At 38.3% G+C, this 21,623-nt stretch overlaps 5 protein-coding genes across 5 annotated transcripts; 3 read left to right on the top strand and 2 right to left on the bottom strand.

The window, feature by feature from the left end:
- Positions 1-289: 289 nt before the first annotated feature.
- On the bottom strand, positions 290-2,766 carry Naa60 (N-alpha-acetyltransferase 60). Its single transcript, XM_018449658.1, has 2 exons — positions 2,136-2,766; positions 290-1,523 (listed from the first exon to the last, which is right to left on the bottom strand). The coding sequence occupies exons 1-2, from the start codon at positions 2,476-2,478 to the stop codon at positions 946-948; spliced, it is 921 nt and encodes a 306-aa protein (XP_018305160.1). The 5' UTR covers positions 2,479-2,766; the 3' UTR covers positions 290-945.
- A 360-nt stretch (positions 2,767-3,126) lies between these two features.
- On the top strand, positions 3,127-6,872 carry LOC108723808 (tether containing UBX domain for GLUT4). Its single transcript, XM_018449799.1, is given in 8 exon segments — positions 3,127-3,348; positions 3,450-3,505; positions 3,589-3,838; positions 5,176-5,649; positions 5,724-5,770; positions 5,772-6,034; positions 6,137-6,302; positions 6,367-6,872. Coding segments are annotated over 8 exon segments (1,512 nt in total). The 5' UTR covers positions 3,127-3,261; the 3' UTR covers positions 6,536-6,872.
- Positions 6,873-6,988: 116 nt separating this feature from the next.
- Positions 6,989-10,300, bottom strand: LOC108723807 (ecdysoneless cell cycle regulator). Its single transcript, XM_018449798.1, has 5 exons — positions 9,429-10,300; positions 8,849-9,342; positions 8,100-8,607; positions 7,737-7,941; positions 6,989-7,623 (listed from the first exon to the last, which is right to left on the bottom strand). The coding sequence occupies exons 1-5, from the start codon at positions 9,700-9,702 to the stop codon at positions 7,194-7,196; spliced, it is 1,911 nt and encodes a 636-aa protein (XP_018305300.1). The 5' UTR covers positions 9,703-10,300; the 3' UTR covers positions 6,989-7,193.
- oxt (Xylosyltransferase oxt) lies at positions 10,299-15,072 on the top strand. Its single transcript, XM_018449797.1, has 7 exons — positions 10,299-10,466; positions 10,767-11,248; positions 11,655-11,797; positions 11,863-12,029; positions 12,291-12,672; positions 13,316-14,274; positions 14,503-15,072. The coding sequence occupies exons 1-7, from the start codon at positions 10,299-10,301 to the stop codon at positions 14,959-14,961; spliced, it is 2,760 nt and encodes a 919-aa protein (XP_018305299.1). The 3' UTR covers positions 14,962-15,072.
- Positions 15,073-16,409: 1,337 nt separating this feature from the next.
- LOC108723858 (E3 ubiquitin-protein ligase znrf1) lies at positions 16,410-21,090 on the top strand. Its single transcript, XM_018449881.1, has 4 exons — positions 16,410-17,135; positions 18,107-18,202; positions 18,394-18,499; positions 19,665-21,090. The coding sequence occupies exons 1-4, from the start codon at positions 16,757-16,759 to the stop codon at positions 19,837-19,839; spliced, it is 756 nt and encodes a 251-aa protein (XP_018305383.1). The 5' UTR covers positions 16,410-16,756; the 3' UTR covers positions 19,840-21,090.
- The last annotated feature ends 533 nt before the right edge of the window (positions 21,091-21,623 follow it).

Here is a 21,623-nt window from a genome sequence, read left to right as displayed (position 1 = left end):
ATTTATTTAATATACAAAATATGTACAGTTTATACATATATTATACAGTCGATGTGGCAGCACAGGTATACAAAGTATGAATTGTAATTATGCAGTCTTTTAAATCATTTTTTGCTTAAAAGATCATAATTTGCTCTACGATTTTCGATTTCCAAATTTCTCTACAAATTTGAAGATAAAAAACCTAGAAATTTACGATATATATTTCAAATAGATAAAATTATAGAAGCTGAGCATCCCCCAGGAAGTAACATGAGAGTGATATTCAGTAGATGCTCATCTAGTGGATCTTTTAAGGAAAAAAAAGGGAGGGGGTTTTAGCCGGTAGGCGAGACATTTGCAGTATCGCGATGCAAATGTCATCGAGTCCGGCACTCCCTTAGGGTACGGGCCCTAGGGGGTCTTTTGAAGATTTCCCCCTACCCTCGTAAAAAAAAAAAAAAAAAAAAAATTAGGGTACACAATTTTCAAACGAAAGATAGACGAATATACTTAATTATGTCAAGATTTGTGCCTTCATTAAAATTAACAATGAGCTTTAGAATATTATAATTTTTAAAAATGATGGAAGATATATTAAGTCTCTTAACGTGTGCAAATTATTTAACTTAATTATTTTTGGCAGTTACATCTCGAACTATTACAACAGTATTGTAATAACGATATGTACTTAATAACTAGCAATCCTTTGTAACAAAAGCCGTGCTAAGATACTCTGAAGCCTTGCTGCCCAAACTTTAGACGAATTTGAATATTTGTTCATGTTATATAAATCGATCGTTGATCAATGTCCATTTCTAACTTTGCATTAGCACAGGACTACGCAATATGGCCAACTACTTGAACCAGTCAATCAACTTATGGCACTTTACATACGTATAACATCTCTATAATCCAAAAGAGAAAAATAAATATATAATGGAACATAATAAATCACAAAATGTATCATCTGTGGTACGAAAGAATGGTGGTTGCCCATAAGAGACGTTGCCAAATCCATCGTGGTACTCTGCACGGTACGAGACTGGTCATTGCACCAGCCAGGTGACGAACCCAGTCCCAAATACCCCAGGGTGCGTGTCCGCCGTTGACGTAAAGGACATATGTAAAACCGTCCTTACATTTTCCCCGGATCGAGTAGTAATACGGAAGGAAACTGTGCAGCCGAAAGTGACACCTCTGATAAAACAATATAGCGGGAGCGTTGCTGGAGAGCACGTGTAGGAAGACTGCCTTTACGGAGGAACGTTCGGGAGCGGTAACGTGAGCGAGCAGTTGTTCCAGTAGCAACGACGCTATGCCATTTCTTCTATACGCGCGACGTACTCCTAAGCTAAGTATATAACCCACTAAACAATTTTTTCCTAGGCTGGAGCACAAGATGCCACGATCCTCCTTGTTCAATCTGGCATAAGGCTTTATCTCTGCGACAATCAGCCCTATTATTACTCCACCGTACACTGCTGCAAGCGCATAAAACCTCGACGAGCTTGTGATGTCTTCATACCATGAATAAGGATAATCTGTGCAGGTAGAAATTAATCGTTTAGTTCTATTTTATTATCTAATAGTTGAAACATTTTTTATTACATTGTTTATTTATAGCAATTTTTTTAGAATTATCATATAGACTACAAATAAACTATAATTTAGATTAAATAAATTAATTGTACAATTTGTGAAATATTTGATGCTTTTCAGTAAGAGACACAGTGTAACAGTGATCATTTCATTTTGTTTAACATTGGTAAAAAAAAAACAAGAATGTAACGGTTGATTACTATATTACACTGTGTCAAGATTAAAGTTAGTCTATGTTAGTCGAAACAGGCATTAACCTGAAGATTCTCTTACAAATTTTTGTTTTAAAACTTGAAACTATTTGTATAGGCAATACTTTTTATATTATTTCCGTGTGTCAAGCTCTCTTTTTTCTGAGATGCCAATATATTTCTTTTCTCTCATCTCTTTCAAGTTATATATATTTTTATTATAATCAAAAGTAGATTCAAAAAAGCAAAAAGAGAGAAAGTGTTAAAGAATTAAAATTATATTACAAAAATATCTTAATCTTGCATCTCGTTCTTCTTTTGTAGGCAAACAAGAATCATGCTGCTTCCAGGACAGACGCTCACCTATAGGGAACCAATCTTGGCAGAGCGATCGCACTTCCTCCAGATCGTCGGGGCAGAGGAAGCGCAACTGTACCTCGCCCAGAACGCACAGCGGTACTGTGACCGCCGACGTCGTCACCGTAACTGCTGGCGTTGTCACGGAGGCCGTCGTCGTCGGGCCACCGCCGCCGATAGTGCTGGTACTGGTCGAACAGTTCCTCGTAACAGGCTCATTCGTGGTGTACGAAGCGCGCTGCTTGACGTCGGACAGCCCGACGTCGCTCGCAGCAACGGCGCCGTCGGGCTCGCTGTCGTCGATCTCCGGCAGGATCACCGGCAGGTACCGGTTAAAAGACACGACCATTGCGCCGTGACATGCCAGGTCTCACCTCGCAGGTCATCATTTGTATCGTCGTTGTGTGGTCGAACGGTGGCAAGACGTCAGATGACGGCGACAGCGACGGCAGTCGCTCGTCGCACGTAAACACACGGCGACACGCCGCGGGTATCCCTGCCTCTCCTCTCCGTCGCTTTTATTGTCGGTTCACGCGATTCTCGCTTCCCGCTGCACGGCGGACGAGCTTGACACACGTTCGTTGTTTCTCGCGCCTTCCTCCACCCCCGCGTGAACGGCCTACGATGCACGTGCAGGTCGACCACACAAACTCTACGACTCCCCTGGACCCTTGCCAACGTACGAACTGGTACGAACACCGCGATTATTATCTAAATCGCGCGCGCAAGCGTCAATAATAGCCTATCAACGGCGCGTAATACACAAACTGTGACGACGTGATACTCGTGACAGCTGTTTCAAACTCGTGAAACGAGCCCAAAAAATAATAGCGCGTGTAAGTACAATTGTTTTTACGATAAAAATATTGTAATACATCATTGTAGTACATCATTGTAGTACATTACAATATTGTTGTACATTCTTTTCAATGAAAATACGATCGAATTCCTTTTATTTCTTTTTTTGTTGACAACAGATCAGTTGGTGAACACGAGGCTTTACGCGACCTTAGGAGGGGATGACATCAAGAGACACGTGGAATGTCTGCGCGAGCGAGTTGCTTCGAATCAGCTGTTGATTTCACGATAGTTGAGCCGTTTAGCGCATCTCTTTGAAGTTTCGCTGGTCACCATGGCGGCAAACAAGACGGTTATCGTTCTCGCGCCAAACGGTCGCCGGCAGAATGTAAAAGTAACGATTAATACGACGATCCTGCAGGTGAGTCCGACGAGGATTTACGCGACACTTGCGTTCGAATAGGTTTCATCAAAACAAGAAGGACATTCTCGATACAATTTTCAGATAAAGGTTTTTTGCAGGTTCTGGAAGAGGTATGTCAGAAGCAAGGCTACAACGTCGACGACTATGATATTAAGTGAGCATGACACTTGAGACTTCGGTTTCCACAATGATATAATTTCTATAAACCATACATTACAACTCTCGTTGTTGTTACAGACACAATCGTCAGATACTAGATCCTAATACGATATTCCGCTTCACCGGTTTGCCGAATAACGCTCAGTTGGAGATGGTGGCCTGTACAAAAACTCGTACCACGTCGAACGTCACAATTGGCATTCAGCCGGAGGATGGACAGAGAATATTGCGCGAATTTTCGCCAGATACAACGTTGGCTCAAGCGTTGATGGAAATGTATCCTGATTCTGATCTTGAGAGAGCTGTGTTGATTTACATGCATCGTGAAGTATGTAAATAGCGTATTTCTAAATGCAAAAAATTTTAAAAGAAGGATTTTTCATATAAACATGTACTCCTATATCTAATTTCTATGAAGAATTACACTCCTTCAAAGGAGGTAAAAAGTTATTTTTATTTTTTTTTTAATACTAATAAGTATTCTTTTTACTAATGGTAAAAATAAAGCTTAATTTTTTGTCTCCCTCTTTGAAAGAATAGAATTCCTCAGAAAGGGATATAAAAATATATGTTTATATGAAAAATCTCCCTTAATTTTCGATAAAAAAAATCATCTCTTAAAATTTTTCACACTTATTTAGAAACATCCTGTATAATACATTCTCTTACTTAAAAAATGACACAGTTTAAAAAATTAATAGCGAATTTAATTATTTGCATCACACTAAGTGCTTTCCAACAACAAACACAATGTAACTTAGTAAATTATTACATCCTTGTTGTCTGCTAATATTAAACAAAGATGAAATAATTCATTGTGTTAGAATCTGAGTACAAGAATTGTTTAACACTTACTTAGACTTAAGTGTCTCCAAGAGAAAGAGATACAACAATAAGTCACACATATGCCAAAGCTTGTGCGTTGTTTACGTCTCCAAATCTAATTGTAAGTGTTACAACAATTCTTGTCAGACCCTTACATTGTGCTATCTGTGTCTCCATGTGTCTCTTAATGAAAAGCTTAGATAGTCCCTAGATTATTGCTTATATAATAGTTGCATGAAATTAGGCAAGCTTAAGGTAAAAGCATATAACTATTTTAAACAATTAAGTACTCAATAATATTGTCATGTTATTTAACAGAATATATGTGTATATATCATTGTCAAAATTGATTATGTTGTCATTGAACTTAGATACTTTATACAAAGCAGCCTCTTTAATGCATACTAACCCTATACGAGTGACCAAATTCACCATTAATTTCCTCAAGAAAGGAGAAAACTATTTTTTAACTTAATATAAAATTATTAATATTGTAATAATCAAAGAATATCGACAAAAGAATGTATTCTTAACACGACAAAATGTCATTTTTGTTATTTTCGTTTTATTACTCTTAAAGAATTTGAATTGTGATGATTTTGACGATTTTTTATGAAGTTCATAAAAAATGAACTTCACTTTTAATAATTGATAGGATAACGCTCGTTTACTCTTAATTCATTCATGGTTAATAACTCAAAATCATATATTTTTAATTATGTCACTTTTGAAGAAAGGAAGCGATACGGTATAACGTAGAAATTGATATTGCGTAACTACATATTTAACGCAAGCTAGTGAATGAGAGAGGCTGAAAGTAAATGACTCAAATCTTTCCAGGTGTGTGGCAAAGAAGCATTAGAGAAAACAACATTAAAATCGCTGGGACTCAATAGTGGAAAAGCAATATTGAGATTGATATATCGTGATCATGAACAATTAAAAACTCAGGCACACGTATCTACGCCTTTGCTTCCAAAGTCAGTCGCGAATGATTCATCGAGTGATAAAGATTACCAAAGAAAGCCATCATCCTCACTACATTGTAGTAAGATAATAAATAAGACAATTAATTTACCAACAGAAAGCACATCAAAAATAGAAAATCAGGAAGAATCGAGAGCTGAAGTGAAAATAGACACAAAAGATGAGATAGTAAATGCGCTTAGTAATAAAGAACAAGAGAAAGATACATTTGAGATAGGAGAAAGTCATCCCATTGCATCCAGCCACGAAGATCACGACGCTGGGACAAATCGTCATACTGCAGAAACATGCGTAGAAGTCCAGGAAAACGCGTATGAAATTAAGTTTGTAAGGTGTAATTGTGCATACGTGCAATTGCGTTCAAGTGATAGGTTTACTTATCAAGGATTTTTGTATTACAGTTAGGAAAGAGAAATGCTTTAGTGTTCAATCAAGCTGGAACTGAAGCATTTCGCAAAGACACTTTTACGAGATGCTAAGCGTCGCAGAGAGCAACTCGAGGACGCTCCGCTTTTGACGGAGGCGCAGCGTCAGCTGGATCGAAATAAGCACATTCTGGATCAATTGGTCAAGTATCGTCGCACCGTAATTCGCATACAATTTCCTGACCAATTCGTTCTTCAGGGTTTGTTTGAACCGCTGGAGACTATCCAAGTTATCAAGGACTTCATCAAAAGCTATTTGGAGAATTCGGATTGCGAATTCACTATTTGTGAGTAATGACATGCAATTATCACATTTATTTTATGCAAAAGACAAACATGTAATAATTTTATTATAGATAAAATTTTATTATATATTCTTTTCTTTTCAGATACTAGCCCACCAAGGCATATTTTAAACCCCGACGCACGACTAATAGACGAAAATCTTGTTCCTTCTGCTATCGTTTATTATTCTGGACCATCATCGCTAAACTCGAATGTAAAAGCACAACTAACAGATCCTAGAGCCGCTGGTATTGAAGCTGTGAAATCTAGGTAAGGTGTATTAATGGCATCATTTAATACAGATTGTCATTAAATTTTGCATACTTATCTATAGAATCGCCACAATGCGGAAAGAACAAGATCCAACGACTGAAAGTGATAGAGGCACAGTTGTCGAGAGCAATCATGTCACTCCGGGACCGAGCGGTAGCAGCAAATCATCGTCATCATCAACTCAGAATCAAAACAAGACACCAAAATGGTTCAAACAGGCATTCAAATAATCGATTACGTAACAGCGCCGAAAGATGGTTCCTTAAATTTTAATATAAATAATAGGCTATACGGAACTCTATGAAAATCAATGTATACACTAGCACAAACGCGTATACATGTCATCATAACGCAACAGTTCTTTTAACAAGTCTTAATGAAATATACAAATCTGTATACAACAAACGTCCGTGTCTCTCATTATTCTAATTGAAATGTACAAAGCTCTTTACACGTAAGACTTTGATGCTTAGTAAAATTAGTTACAAAAGTGGAAACAAAATGCTACATATACAAATAGTAGGATTCTTAATATCTAACTCTATGATCGCGATAATAACATCTTATATGTTATATCTGTATATATAATTATATAATTTGTATGAAAAACAGTGATATAGCGAGTGATGAAAGTACAATTGTGAAATATGTATTAATGGTACTAACTGCGTGATAAAGGTGCTTTGATCGATAACATTAAGTATATATTTTAAGTAATAAATGTGTAATAATTTAGATAGTAACGAGATTTTAGTCCATTGTCTTTTCTCCTTGTTTGAAATGGCAAATGCTTAATGTATCTTGCAGAATGAAGCGAGGGTTGTAATAATGTTTACGAATGTTAACGTGAATCGACTATGTTAATCATCTATTATATATTTAGTGCCATTAACTTTGTAAGTCGGGCGGTACCGTCGTAGGCGATTGCAATTGCAAGTGCATGAGCCTTCGGACAGGACCTCCGATTATGTTCCCGGCCGGACCGGAGCCGCCGGCCTCGGCTTCGATACTTTCTCGCAAACTTGCCTCTACGGGATCCGTGCTATTATTATCATCATCATCCGTTACCAAACTTTCGTCTTTTACCATCTGCGATTGTAATTGCGAGTCTAACAGCCGCATATACTTGTCCATATCGCCACCTTTATCCTCATCATCACCACCCAGCGATCCCTCTGAACTACCCTCAAACTCGTCCTCTCCTCCCGGAACAACTAAATCAAGGATGCCTCTTAATGTACTATCGAATACGTCTGCGTCGAAATCTATTCGCGCGCCATCCTCCGCGTCTTGCATGTCATTCTCCATTGATTGTTCTCTATAAATGAAATTAGCAATTACCTACTTTTTCATATTTTGCGAATAAATTATGATGATAATAAATTATGGTTTCTTAAAATTGTTGATTTCTTCGACAGATAGAAATCATACCCTAAGAAATGCACGCCATCAATGTCACTGGTTTGATTGAGAAACGATTGTACTTTTTCTCGGAGACTTAAAGATTCCTGTTTTTCTAATTTTTTATCCTTAACATTGCTTCCCCAGTGTTGGTTTAAATATGTTTCTAACTGCGCTGGGTCCACATTTAGCCAACTATCGGTATCTGCAGGACTCAGCGTATTCTCATCTTGAGCTACGTACAGAAAATACACTTAATTATAATTAAATGTGTAATATTTAACAGTCTGGAAATTATTTGCATACTACTTTTTAAAATAGAATAAATATTTATATACTACTAATTCATTTGTATGCTACTTTTTAAGTCATTTAAATATATAAATAAATTACCATGCATTTCAATGTCATTCGTCTGTATGTTCTCCCATGCTTCTAAGACTTTTTGAGCATCGCTTTCGTACAAATTTGTTAGATTATCAAATAAAGAAGCATGCTTCAAGAAATACTCTTTCGCTGTAGATAGTAGCTTATCACGTTCCTGACTACCTTCCAACAGATTTCTAAAATAACCATTTGCCTCTAAACGAGCTAGGTAAGCGTTGAAAGCTGATTCGTTCAACTTTAACTTTTCAACATCGTCGGGAACGTCCGACTGTTCTTTGGTACGTTTTCTACGTTCCTCATTGGCCCGAGCTACTAACATCTCTAAGCCGCATGCTATTTTAACTCCGAGAACATGAGCATTGTATTTTGAGCAAGTTGCAGGTGGTATGTTCCAACCTGTTCTTGGATCACCAGTATAACGACAGTGCGTCGCCATCGCGTACAAACACTTGGTCATTTTAACATTGACCATGGTTCGTTGTTCGGGAGGGAAATATCTCATGGCACGACAAACCTATAATACATTGTAATAACAAATACAATGTATATAAAATCGATTACACAAGAGATCCTTAAGTATTCTGAAAGATTTTAAGAAGTGAATCCTTTAACTCAAACATATACGGTCATATCCTGAATTAAATTTTCATCCATTTTTATCCTTAATTAAATATGAGGAATCACTCTTTACAAATTTTTTAGAACACTTAAGGACCACCTTGTATACATAAAAAGTCAAATTAATTCTATTGTACTTTGCGTTCGAGTGGATCCGAATGGCAGATAGTTCTAATCGCTGGAGCTATGAGTCTTGGTTCTAGACGAAGTATAGAGGCCGCTTTCTCCGGAAGGAACGCCCGGGCCTTGTGCTTCCTCTTCTGAATCTCATCAGGATAAATGCCAATTCGCTTTTGTAATACAAGCTGCACCTTCTCAGACATCTTAGAGATATGCGGCTTGCCATTTATGTTATTTAATAAATTGGGAAACGACGTTCCTCTTTCTCTAATAACATGAATATCACCGTTATGAATGAACACACGATCCTGGCACGTTTCGGGACTGGCCCAGAGTGGCAGGACATGGGCGCCTTCTATCAGAAGAAACTCTCCATCCGAATCCACCACTCTAGCGATCAATCCGTCGAAGACTTTGGTGAGCCTAAATATTAAGAACACCGTCAACCATTCGTCCCCTATATCCTCATCAAAACGCTGATTTGCATAAATGTGAGGCAAGGTATGGTAATCTGGTAAAAAATGATTGATTATTCTTATTGGCTAGTTGATTATCTTAAGGAGTATAACTGCAACAAGTGGAAATGAAAATATTCACCTTCCTCCACCGCTGATCCCTCGAGGGTTCGATTCAGCAGCATCGCCTGCTTGGTTCTAGGACGGAAATTTAAGCTGTCGCTATGCCAGATATGATCGCCGACGAACGAGGCGATTTCCTCGTTGTACTTGGCGATCTCCTCGCTCAGCCTCGCTTCCGTCACTGCGTCCGGGTCGGACGCGTAGCAGAACTTGGGGTAGAGGAAACACTCTATGGTATCCTCCGCCTTGGTCTTGTGCGTGAACATTGCATTTGCCATTTTCTGGCGTTGCATTTAAAATTCCAAAAATCGTATTCCCTCTCGTCGAGTGCGCAAGCCTACGTCACCGCGTTCACCGGTTCAGCTTGGAACAGACGCAGGATTGTCTCACGGCGCTCGCCTGCCATGGGCGTTCCTCGTGGATGACCGCATAGACCGATAAAAAGCGTGACTGAAGTTGTTTACTGCATTATTTAAGACGCGGACCATAACCTATGAAGGACCGCCATCGAATCGACGTAGCTCCAGGGCACGCGCGCTGTGACGCATGAACCTAACCCTAACCTAACCTCCGCGCGACTTAACCTCCGCCATCGCGCTTAATCATTCAAGGGATGCTGTCTGACATTGTCTGACGCGATGGTCACGTCGTAGTACTCGCGTTCGGTGTATTCATGCAAATTACATGTAGTTACGTGCGATGGGGTGCGACGCGGAGCGTATGAGTGGAGACGCACGTTTGATTCTCCGCTAAGGGAGACGGCGGAAGTAGATAATTCTCACCGATGAGGTCGTCATCGTAACGAGACAGTCATTCGGTCTCCGATGGACCCGGCTTCCTCGGTCGCACGCCGTAATCGACGGTAATCGCGAGCGAGCCCCGAAGAATAATGGCGACCATCAGAAGCCACCCGGGCGGTCGATCGTCGAGCTGCCTACGCAAGTACCGGCTGATCTTTGCCTTTGGCATAACTGTGCTATGTGTCCAGGTCTACCTACACACGTTCTTCGGTCTGGACAATGACAAGGGCAAGTCCAGCCGGCTATCGTCTGGAGAGGTAAGCCATCTAATCTCATCTCCTGGAAAACAATATAAGTTTGTTTCTTACTGCAGCATTAGACTGCTCTAGAACAAACTTTTCTTTTCATTTTTGTCAAGTATCAAACACATGTATCTATTTCAATTTAAATACAAAAAGTATATATTAGTTTAACTAAAAAACAGACCAAATAATGAGAGAGAGAGAGATAGAATATCTTGTCTAGAAGAGTGCTAAATATCTCTTTTTATAACACTGAATATTATAGTACATAGAATATTTATAAATTTATTACTTGGTATCTCTGGCAAATTATAGGGTGGTTCTTCTCAACCAGAAGAGGATGAGGGCCTGCCGAAAGGTTTACGTCAACTGAAACTTCCACCCGACAAGCAGACAAACACAAATAAGCAAATTCCGCTGCAATCCCAGCAAAGAAACCGCACCGCCAAAATAAAGCTAGATCGCAAGTCATTGAACTTTACACCTGTGTGTGAAGTTACGGTCCGGGAGGCGGTGAGCGCCATAACGCGTGCTCAAAATCAAGCATGCAAGCAACGCATTGTCAATGTGACGTGCCTTAGCCAACAAGATTTGTTGTACCCGGAAAGAGTACAATCTTTGTGTCCCCATTCTCCAGGTTTTACAGGCATGCCAATCAACTTGGGCTGCTTCAAAGACGACAAAACGTTAAGAGCGCTTTCCGGTTATTATCACGTCTTCAAAGGGAACAATACGCCCGAGCGTTGCGCTTATATGTGTCTTCAATCGGGATTTCCATATGCTGGTACAGAGTACTCGTTAGTATCTTAGTCAATCTACAATTGATATACAGAATGACAAAAAAGTTTGATCACAAAGCATTTTATCACATTTTGTGTTTCACAATTAAATCATTACTCGCGTGTAGCAAGCTGACATTATTGACGTTAAAGATGTCATTTTGATGTTTGTTAAAATGATAAATAAAGTCAGCTTGCTACTTGGATAGTAACGTATATTTAAAAAAATTAACTCTGAAATATTAGTTAGATTTTATTAAAAAAAAAAAAAAACTGAAAGGACTTTTAAAAGGAATACTAAAAGGACTCTATTTGTATATGTTACTAATGAGTTACTGAACAAAAAACTTTGTGACCAAATCTTTTTGTCATTTGTATATATAAACATGTTATAGAACTTTTTTGAAACACCATCTGATTTTAGGGTAGAATGTTTCTGTGGAATGGAAGAACCGCTACAGACGAAACGTTTACCAGATTCCAGCTGCAATATGAAGTGTTCTGGCAATCCAAAACAGACATGTGGTGGTTATTTAACTATTAATATATATTGGACTGGAATTCAAAGTATGTGAGTGCAAGTAAATACATGTAGGCATCTATAGTATTATTAAAAACAGTTTTTGTTTCAGAATTTAAGCCTCAAGAGGCAAGAAATTCGAGTTTAAAAAATGAAAGCGAGCAACCTGTGCGAATAGCTTATTTGCTGACGGTGAACGGTAGGGCGAGTCGGCAAGTCAAACGACTTATCAGTATTTTATATCATCCCTCGCATTCATTTTATATCCACGTTGACGCGGTAAGTTCAATAAAATGTAAAAAGAAGAATTATTTTAAGTCTAATTTGAATAAAAAATAAAAACAATTTAATTGTTTTCATCATTATAAAACAAATTTCTTAATTACAATTATCACCATTCATTACATATTTCTGTTTAAACTTTTTCTTTAAATCTACAGTGTTTTCCAAATTGTTTCTATCATAAACTTATTATACGTGTGAATGTAATTACAGATTGATAAATAGATCAATTGTATTAATCAAATTGTATTTTTTCAGAGGCAGGATTATTTATATCGTGAAATGTTGGAATTGGAAAAATCATGTAAATTAAACAATATCAAAGTGGCAAGAGGGGAAGGCATGCGACACGCGAGTATTTGGGGTGGCGCGAGTCTTTTGACGACATTCTTGAAGTCGGCGCAACAGATACTCGCCTATCATCAACACTGGGATTTTCTCGTAAATCTATCGGAATCCGATTTCCCTTTGAAAAGCAATAATCAGCTGGTCGAATTTCTTAGTTGGAACAAGGGTATGAACTTTGCGAAATCGCACGGAAGGGAAGTTCAGCGTTTTATAGCTAAACAAGGTTTAGACAAGACTTTTGTCGAATGTGAAGCACGCATGTGGCGAATCGGTGATCGAAAATTACCAGATGGTATGTCAACATCATATATATTTTTATTTCTTATATCATTTTTATGGATAGCTTATACATATTTTTTTTATTGAAGTATTTTTTTAGCATTGTGTGGTAAATTCATTTACATTTATTGCTTATTCCTAATGTTTTTCTATTTATTATCTGGTCTTTAAAACGGTATGCTATTATTTTATATTGGTATATACATTACTACATGCTTACATATATAAATAAGAAATTTTTTAAAGATAGAAAACGACTATAAATATTGTCCTTAGAATTGTTTAGCGTTATTTGTTTTGAATTTTTCAAGCAAAGAGTATTCCAGTGTTAATAAAGGTTTCACTTAAAGAATACTACAAATGCTTTAAAGTATTCTTTAATTGACTCATTAATAAAATTATTTCTTCTAATTGGTCAATTGAATGCTTTGGAGCATTTAATTGATCAACATTAACGTTAAGTGGATTGCACTTATAATACCTGATATACCGAAAGATTATTTCTTAAAGTAAATAGCATCGATATAAACCTGCCTGCACATATGTGTGTGTGTGTGTGTGTGTGTGTGTGTGTGTGTGTGTGTGTGTGTGTGTGTATGTATGTATATGTGTGTGCACGTGCGCGCATTATACACAACATTTTATTAATTTTACAGGTATTCAAATCGATGGTGGTAGCGACTGGTTTGCTCTGAGCCGAGACTTTGTCGAATATGTCGCCAATTCAAATCCTGATCAGCTGGTATCCAATCTCCTAAAACTATTCAAATATACCTTGCTGCCGGCTGAGTCATTCTTTCACACGGTCATAAGAAACTCACGATTCTGCAATACTTACATAGACAATAATCTGCACATGACTAATTGGAAGAGGAAATTGGGTTGCAAGTGCCAGTACAAGGCCGTGGTGGATTGGTGCGGATGTAGTCCGAATGATTTTAAGCTCGAGGATTTTAATCGGCTACGAAACACGGCGGATCGCAATATATTCTTTGCCCGTAAATTCGAACCTGTTATCGATTATAGAATTATAGACCGCGTGGAAGAATGGCTGTATCCCGATCGAGTGAACAAAACGACTAAATCGAGGGGTTACGATATGTATTGGCAAAGTCTGTATCATCATGCGGATCTGAGTCCACTACCGGATGATGCATTGCTAACGCTCTCTTATTCCTTGGCGAGATTGATTTACCGTAAACTGAACATGGATTACAAAAATATCCGCTTGCTGGAAAATACTGCATACTTTCGCGAAAATCGTTTCGCTGGTATACTAATTCTGGCGGAGAGTAAAAAGGAATTCTCCGATGTATCCGCACTGCCTGATAATCGCGCAAGACGTGTGGAGGTTTTGATCTCTATTCGACACAATTTTTCCGCTAGTAGATTATGGTCGGGAAAGATACGAAGTCTCTCTGTTAGCACGGATTACGATCAAAAGGAACAGACATTTAGAAACTTGATGGGTAGTATAGGGCCGTACTCGACTCCGGTCTTGGCCTATGAGTTTGACGCGGCTGTTACAATACCGCAGAATGTATCAATCCTATGGATTGATCCGCACGGCCGCCTCGCCGATGTGAATCACATGCTGCTCGAAGAAATGACCTTGGTAATTATCATATGCAACACCAAACATTTTCTTACAGTTGGAATTTTTCTAATTTTTTTTCCCCTCATTTCATAACTAGGTCTTGTGTAGTTTCATGAATAGAACTGTTCTTTTCAGCTAAACTTTTTGCATGGTTCATTTTTCTTCTTTTTCTCTTCAGTTGGAGAAAAAAGAGAAAAGATGCAAGAAGTTCAGTTGAAAAGAACAAGTCTTTTGTTTTTTTTTCAGGTGGGACATGTTAAGCCGCAACTAAACGAACAATTAGCCGTTGGTACTTGGCGACTATTATTAGTTGCCGACACTCAGCTGATAGCGAAATTAAAATTCTTGGTAATTCCATTGTCATATTGGAAGACCAAGAGGATAGACTTGGATAAGGCGAAAGAGATAATAGACGGTCCGAGTACCGTCTATCATATTACAGAGGAAATGAATAAAAGCTGGTCGAAGTTAGTGAAATCTGCGATAGTGAATGAGCAGATTACATACAGTCAAAATAGGATCGGCGGGGACCTTGACGATTGGCTGGACAGATTAGTATACGAGCACTACGAGATTGATGAGATGTGCGATGCTGATCATGAGACTCGGTCCGAATCGAAGCTACAAAAGTGTCTCGACACCCCTTGGAGCTCTTTGAGCCCTGATTCAAAGGCTGATACTCGTAACCTATGTCAAAACTACTAATTAATTATTTTACCAACTACGTGCCATTTTCGCCGTTTTGAAACCTATTGTACGTGTATAAAGATTGCAAGATATCTTTAGATATTTTTATATCAATTAAACTGTACATATATATATACTTCATATTTATAAGACAAAAGGTATATATATAAATATATGTATACATACATTTTTGGTATATGTTGTGTAATTAATATTTCTGTCGGATATTTTCACATTAAAGATTAATGGATTATATTAATAAGGTGAGGTGTCGTTTTCTTTACAGCTTAAGAAAATATCGAAAAGATGTTTTAAAGGATTCTTAGGTCGATAGTTGGTTCTTATATTTAATATACATATAAGATAATATATGATCATCCTAAGTACAATTTTAAAATGTCATAAGCCAATTACAAGTCGTATTAGCATTTTAAGACATTATTTAAGTCGATCTTAAAATAAGAACCGACTACGAATACCGGCCTTAGAATTCTCTTGCTTGAAAAACTTGTTTTTTTATTTGGTGATAATAAATGTAACAATGTGTTACATATTTGATTGAAACAAAACAATGATACTTCTTATAATTAGTTAAGAAAGATATAGTTAAATATTTTATTGTTATATTATTATATATATTATTTTTATATTTGTAATATGATTTACATTTTATTTCAAATTTCCCTCTTCGAGATTTCTATCATCCAGGCCTTAAGCTCTATTCATACTTATTCATAACTCGTGCTTAAGCTGATATTCATAATCGATTCCATTTAAGACCGTCTTAAGATGTCATAAACTAATTACATAGCCGTATCTTAAGAATTACTTAAGACGAGCTTAAGGTGAATTAGTGTGCATTCTTTTAGTGTTCGAAGTTAGACACTTTTGGAACTAATTTGTTATATCTAAATTTTCTCATAATTATTCGAAAATTCAAAATTATCTTTTCATCTGTCATTGAATTTTATCTTTTATATTGATTTTATTTTATTCGAAAGTTTCTCCAAATATCAAGTACGAATGCAAACGTAAGCGGGATTGAATGCAAGAGATGTAAACGAAGAACCTAAGAGGAGAATATAAAAAAAAAATACGTAATTTTTTTAAACAATCGCACTCCGGTACTTCGGAATGCTTCGTAATCGTGTCATTAACATGGCGTCGCCAATCAGATTCGCCGTTTCGTATCTCTCATCTCCTTTAAGCAAGAACTTCACGCCACTTCGCGGTACGCGTGAATCGTGATACGATCCATCACGATCCATCGAGTTATCTCGTAGCCGCAAAGTCGCACGCGCAGAAGTGGAGTGGAGTGTCTGCGCGAGCCGACCGTGTTGACATCTAGGAAGTTTAAGATGTCGGGGAATGTTTTGTGCTACGAGCCGCTGGTATGTTCGCGGACGAAATGACTTGCTTGTTGTGGCGCCCGTCAGCTAAATTCCGGCCTAAGTTTTTTTCCGCCGGTGGGACCGTGCCAGGTCATCCAGTCGTCATTCGCTACCGACGCCGACGCCGTCGACGAGCGGGGACTGGGGAGTACGAGACAGACCGAGGGCAAGAGACAGCGAGAGACGGAGGCGTCGAGGATTGGTGCCACAGTGTTGTGTGTGCGCGCGTACCACTGCCAGGACCTGAAGGTATCCGAGATCCCGGGAGTCGCGTTCCTCTTTTCTCACTTTTTTTCCCGGTCGTAACGAGCGGACAGGTGAATTCAATCGTCGGAGGAGACGGACAGAATTAGGTAGACGGTGGAGGTGGAACGCGGGACGATACACGTGGTGACGATTTTCCAACGATCATCTCAGCTGTGATGGGAGCCAAGGCGAGTACGGTCGCACAATCCGCTGGTGGCAACGGTCAGTCCTCCACTGGGGCCAATGAGACCACGATGCAGGGCTTCTCCATGCTTCGTTCTCTGCCTGGTGGCGTGGGTATGCTCCAGCATCAACACCAGCAGGCCAATCAGTCGCAGAACTCACGTATGTCCGGAGACAGTAGACAGCGTGCACGCTCCCTGAGTTCCGTGCCGGATCTCTCCTCCGCCGAGCAGGCTAGCCTCTCGACCTCGGTCGGGGTAGGGGTTGGCCAGGCCCTCGGTCTACCGCAGCTCGACTCCGACGACACCGACGAGGAAAGCGGTCGCGTCTACGCTGCTCACAGCTTGCCTTCGCACATTTGGTCTCTTAACGGTAAGACCCAAGTCTCATTTACGTGTTTATACATCTGTCTACAGACTGGACTCGGAAACTGCTCGCTTCCAGGTTGCCAAACTTGCCGATTACGCGCGCGCGTTACTCACCGCGTAGCGCACCGTCAATTCTTATTGCGGCGTTAAGAGTTGACACACACAAATCGTCTTTGTATCATTGACACGTGAATCATTCAACAATTCTCTATTATTCTGTATCAAGAGAAAGAGCGCTGTACGGTATTATCGAGAGAGAGTCATCCGATCGTTCGTTAGCCAGTCATTCGTCGCGCGTCCTTTATCTGCCTTATGTTTATTCGCGCGACAGGATTATTTTTCAGTCTGTGCCATCAGGTGAGAGATACGCGTTTCAAAGGGTCTCGCTCTCGCGGGGCATTAATCGGCGGTCTCTAACCTAATTGCGAGCGAACGCCGCAAAAAAGCGAGGTTAGGTCGCGCAACCGCGAAAGCTCCGCGGACGAAGTTGGTGCGCGACGATGATTCGCGGGTGGGACAGGGGGCGTTTGTTTTGACGCGTGTTGCCGGGGTGGTTGGCCCGGTAACCGCGTACCACAATCGATGATAGCCCGAGGACACATCAGCGGGGCCTGGGTAAATTTTGAATCGGCGAGAAATATACGTGGCGTAAAGGGTGAAAGAGGAGAAAGGGCGTGTCAGCTCTCGCGTGAAAATCGCACGCGGATGAGAAAGATGAGGCTAGGGAGAGGATCGTCGCGCGGGACATCGGCCCACGGCTGAGGTTATGTCGGGTCTATTATGGGAATTATAGTGAGCTCGTGCCTGAACGAGCACGAGGCCGAGGCTGTGGTCCCGGTGGATCGGGTCAGACGGGTCTTTTACGGTATTTACGCCCTTCCGATTTGCAACCCCCCTTGATTTTTTTTCCTCGCTCTTTTCTCTGCCTATTTTTTCATCCTGTCTTTTCTGACACTCTTCGCCTTCGTGTTCAAGGTCTAAAGTGTCCTGTATGCTCCAAGTTTATTCTGCCGGATGATATCGAGTGTCACCTGGTCATGTGCCTGACCAAGCCACGACTCAGTTACAATGGTAAGTGGATCGAGCGGTGACGAACTTGTATATCTATCCTTATTAACAACAGATACCATATTTTAAATTTCCCTTGTTTACTAGTCGGCGAATCGTTTGTCTCAGAAGTGGTGCTCGTCTGATTTAATTAATTATCTGATGGTAATTGTTAGGATAGTAATTAAGTACGCCTTTGCTTATTTCCATGACAGAGGATGTGCTAACGGATGGAAAAGGCGAATGTGTCATTTGTTTGGAAGAGTTACAATCTGGAGATTTAATAGCCCGCTTGCCCTGTCTCTGTATATATCATAAAAAGTATGTATGATAATATGATTTATGTTATTTTGTTTTAATTCCTCATGTAACATACTGCAAAAAATGTTGGTGTAGATTTGTAACTTTTGGTATGTTTATATCAATGTCATCATGGTATGGATTTAAAACCCATGATGTTAAATTCACATCGTATTAGTATTGATATTAACACTAACACAGTGAATTAATAGATACTATTGATTGAGTTAAATATACACCGATATTTTTTGAAGTGTAGAAAAACAGAACATATTGATAACAGACCTGTTCGCTTGCTTAAAATCTCTAAAAAATTTTGCACTTAAAATGAAATAAAAAAAAAAGAATAAATATTTATTCAGATGTTCAAGAGAAAGAAAACGAAGATGCTGAATGCAAAAAGTGCAAACAACGTGAACAGGCCTGATAAAGTTGTTTCATTATCCTCAAAAAATTTACTGAAAAAATATAAGTTACTATAAATTGTTATAAAAATATTAATATATCTATTTTTAATATTGAATTTTTCAAATATTAAAATATAATAGATAATATCATTTCCTTACTTCAAAAGTAACAACTAAAAAAATTAAGTTTTTCAGAAAAAAAAATTTCTTTAATTTAACAAAAAATTATTGACTGATAAATTAATATCGACAAAAAAAAGAATTTTCTTAATCTAGCGGCTCGCAATGCATGTTTTCTTGCTTGATTGCCAGAAATTATGCGTTCCATGTGGTACAATTCTAGTAATTTACTAGATTGCAAGCAATCGAGCAAGAAACCATGTATTATATGCCGCTAGTTTAGAAACATGTTGAAGTCTTTTTTATGTCAAAATGATCTTTTTTTATTTGTGATGATTTTAATATTCTACAAAATCATAATAAATCCAGATAATATAATAATTAAGACAATAATTAATCAAAAGTTACAACTCGAAATATTACCAACAGTTTATATTCATCTCATTCATTTATGATGATAATTCGAAAATCATATTTTTGTAGTTGGATCACTTTTGAAATAAGAGAACGATATAGTATTAAAGTAGTACTTACATCGTTACATATTATAAATACAAATCATTAATTACTTAACAAGTTAAATATAGTTAAATATATCACCTTCAGTTACTTACGTACATTATGATAAAATAGATAATAAAATTTCATGTTTCTTTTAGCTGTATCGATAAGTGGTTTCAAGTGAATCGTAGCTGCCCTGAACATCCTGGTCTGCTGAACTTGATGGAGTATAGTGGAAACAAGTTGCTAGCCCAATGGACATTTACGTCGATGGGATTGAGGTGGCAGGAAATGGCAGAAATTTTAAAAGAAGCTAGTCAAGGTGGCTGCTAGTCCGCAATGGTGATTGGTGCGTGCGGTGAATTGTTCGACTGAACGAGACTCACTCATCAAATCGAACATACGGAAATACAGATGTTTGATTCAATCCTCAATTCTGCTATTGTTAAGCGGAGGACTTAAATAACAAAAAAAATCGCCATAGGATTCAACGATACACAATGCTATTATCTATACGTATCTATAATTAACCTATTGCTCTATCGCTTAATATCAATTGTACTATATTTATAAATTTTACTTAGTTTTACATCTTGAACTCAATTTAGCGCTTAAGCAGGACAATCTTTATTATTATCAATCGTGATTTCTTCTTTTCTTATTCTTTTTACGATTCTTTTTTTTCTTTCTGGAAAAAGGGGACTGGACGGAATCTTAGTCAAGGAGACCTGCATAAGAGCAGGTGAGCTCTACCTTAGATAAGTTAGTTATATACTTTAATTAATTTTTAGTATTGAGACGATATATCGTAATTTCCGTTGTCTGTTGGGGAATGAGTGCTAGAAAGGATATTTTTGATACTTTCATAAAAGGGAGAGCCAGAATGTGTATAAGAGTTTCGAACGCTGGAGATGACGACGTAACACTGTTGATGCTGTAGTAACAATAAAGGTTCTGATTTAACCTTCCTTACTGAGATTCATACTAATGTGATAATCTCTTTTGTTGTTATTAGAGAGAATTGACACGCTCCGTGTTACCGAGATGTACAGTCTATTGTCGATTACTGAGGATTACCTACTGTATAATTAATCTCTTTTGTATATGGATAAGGATTGACATAACCCAGCAGAAGTAGTTTTTGTAATACGAACAATCAAAGTCTATCATTGTTCCGATAATATGCGCAAAATCGTGTATGTTCAGCTCGGATTTGTCTTTGCATGCGATTTAAAGATACAAACTAACAAAGCAATGAGACGAATACGGTGAGAACAGAAAAGCGAGAGCGATACGATGCAAAAACGAGAGAGAAACTAGAAATAAATTATATTAATAAAATCGAACACGTAAACATAAAGTATGTACATATATATATGTGTATATATATATATGCATACTCTCGCGCACTTTCTCTCGACAGATATTCAAGTACCAAGCTAAAATACTTTTCACTGATAAACGAGATATAAACTGAAAAATTTCACGAGCCACAAAAAAGTTGTTCGTTGGACTGCAAGCGGTCTTTAAAAAAATTAATTCGGAGCTTTTAAAAAGAATATATTTATTTTTTATTAAAAAAAAATATATATATATAAAATGAATAAATTAAATAAGTATATAAAAAAAGCAATGTCTCTGTATTCAAGAGAAAGTGCGCGACGCCTAAGACATCCTGTATGTACATATATGTACACCTTTTTTAAGCTATACGAGAGTTAAGTGGCCGTAGAGACGACAAGCTCGATTTCCTAAAGAAATAATAAAATAAAGAAAAAAAAAGATGGAGGAGGATGTAATAAAGATGCGACATCGGTAATAGCGACAACAATGTTAACAGGAAAATTTTTCTTTGTATTTTGTTACTAATCGAGGACGAGGATTGTGTCTCGCGGCTGGTCGTTTATCGATTTTACGATATGTGTAAGGCTCGTTGTATGCGACGATTTTACAAAGACGGAATGCGGGGAAGAAAGCGGAAGGTAATCGCGCGCAATGAGGGACGCAAATAGATCGCATGCATCCTACGGCGCGGCGTACGACGAAACGCAAGGAGCACGTGCATTGCATATGTAGTGCGCGTCGGAGATCGCGACACACTCATGCATCGCACGTGC

The sequence above is a fragment of the Mycetomoellerius zeteki genome, unplaced genomic scaffold (genome assembly GCF_001594055.1).
Source record: "Mycetomoellerius zeteki isolate Tzet28-1 unplaced genomic scaffold, Tzet1.0 scaffold25, whole genome shotgun sequence".
In the NCBI taxonomy this organism is placed as follows: Eukaryota; Metazoa; Arthropoda; class Insecta; order Hymenoptera; family Formicidae; genus Mycetomoellerius; species Mycetomoellerius zeteki.
The sequence above is the reverse complement of the archived record's forward strand: the minus strand, read 5'-3'. Positions and strand labels throughout refer to the sequence as shown.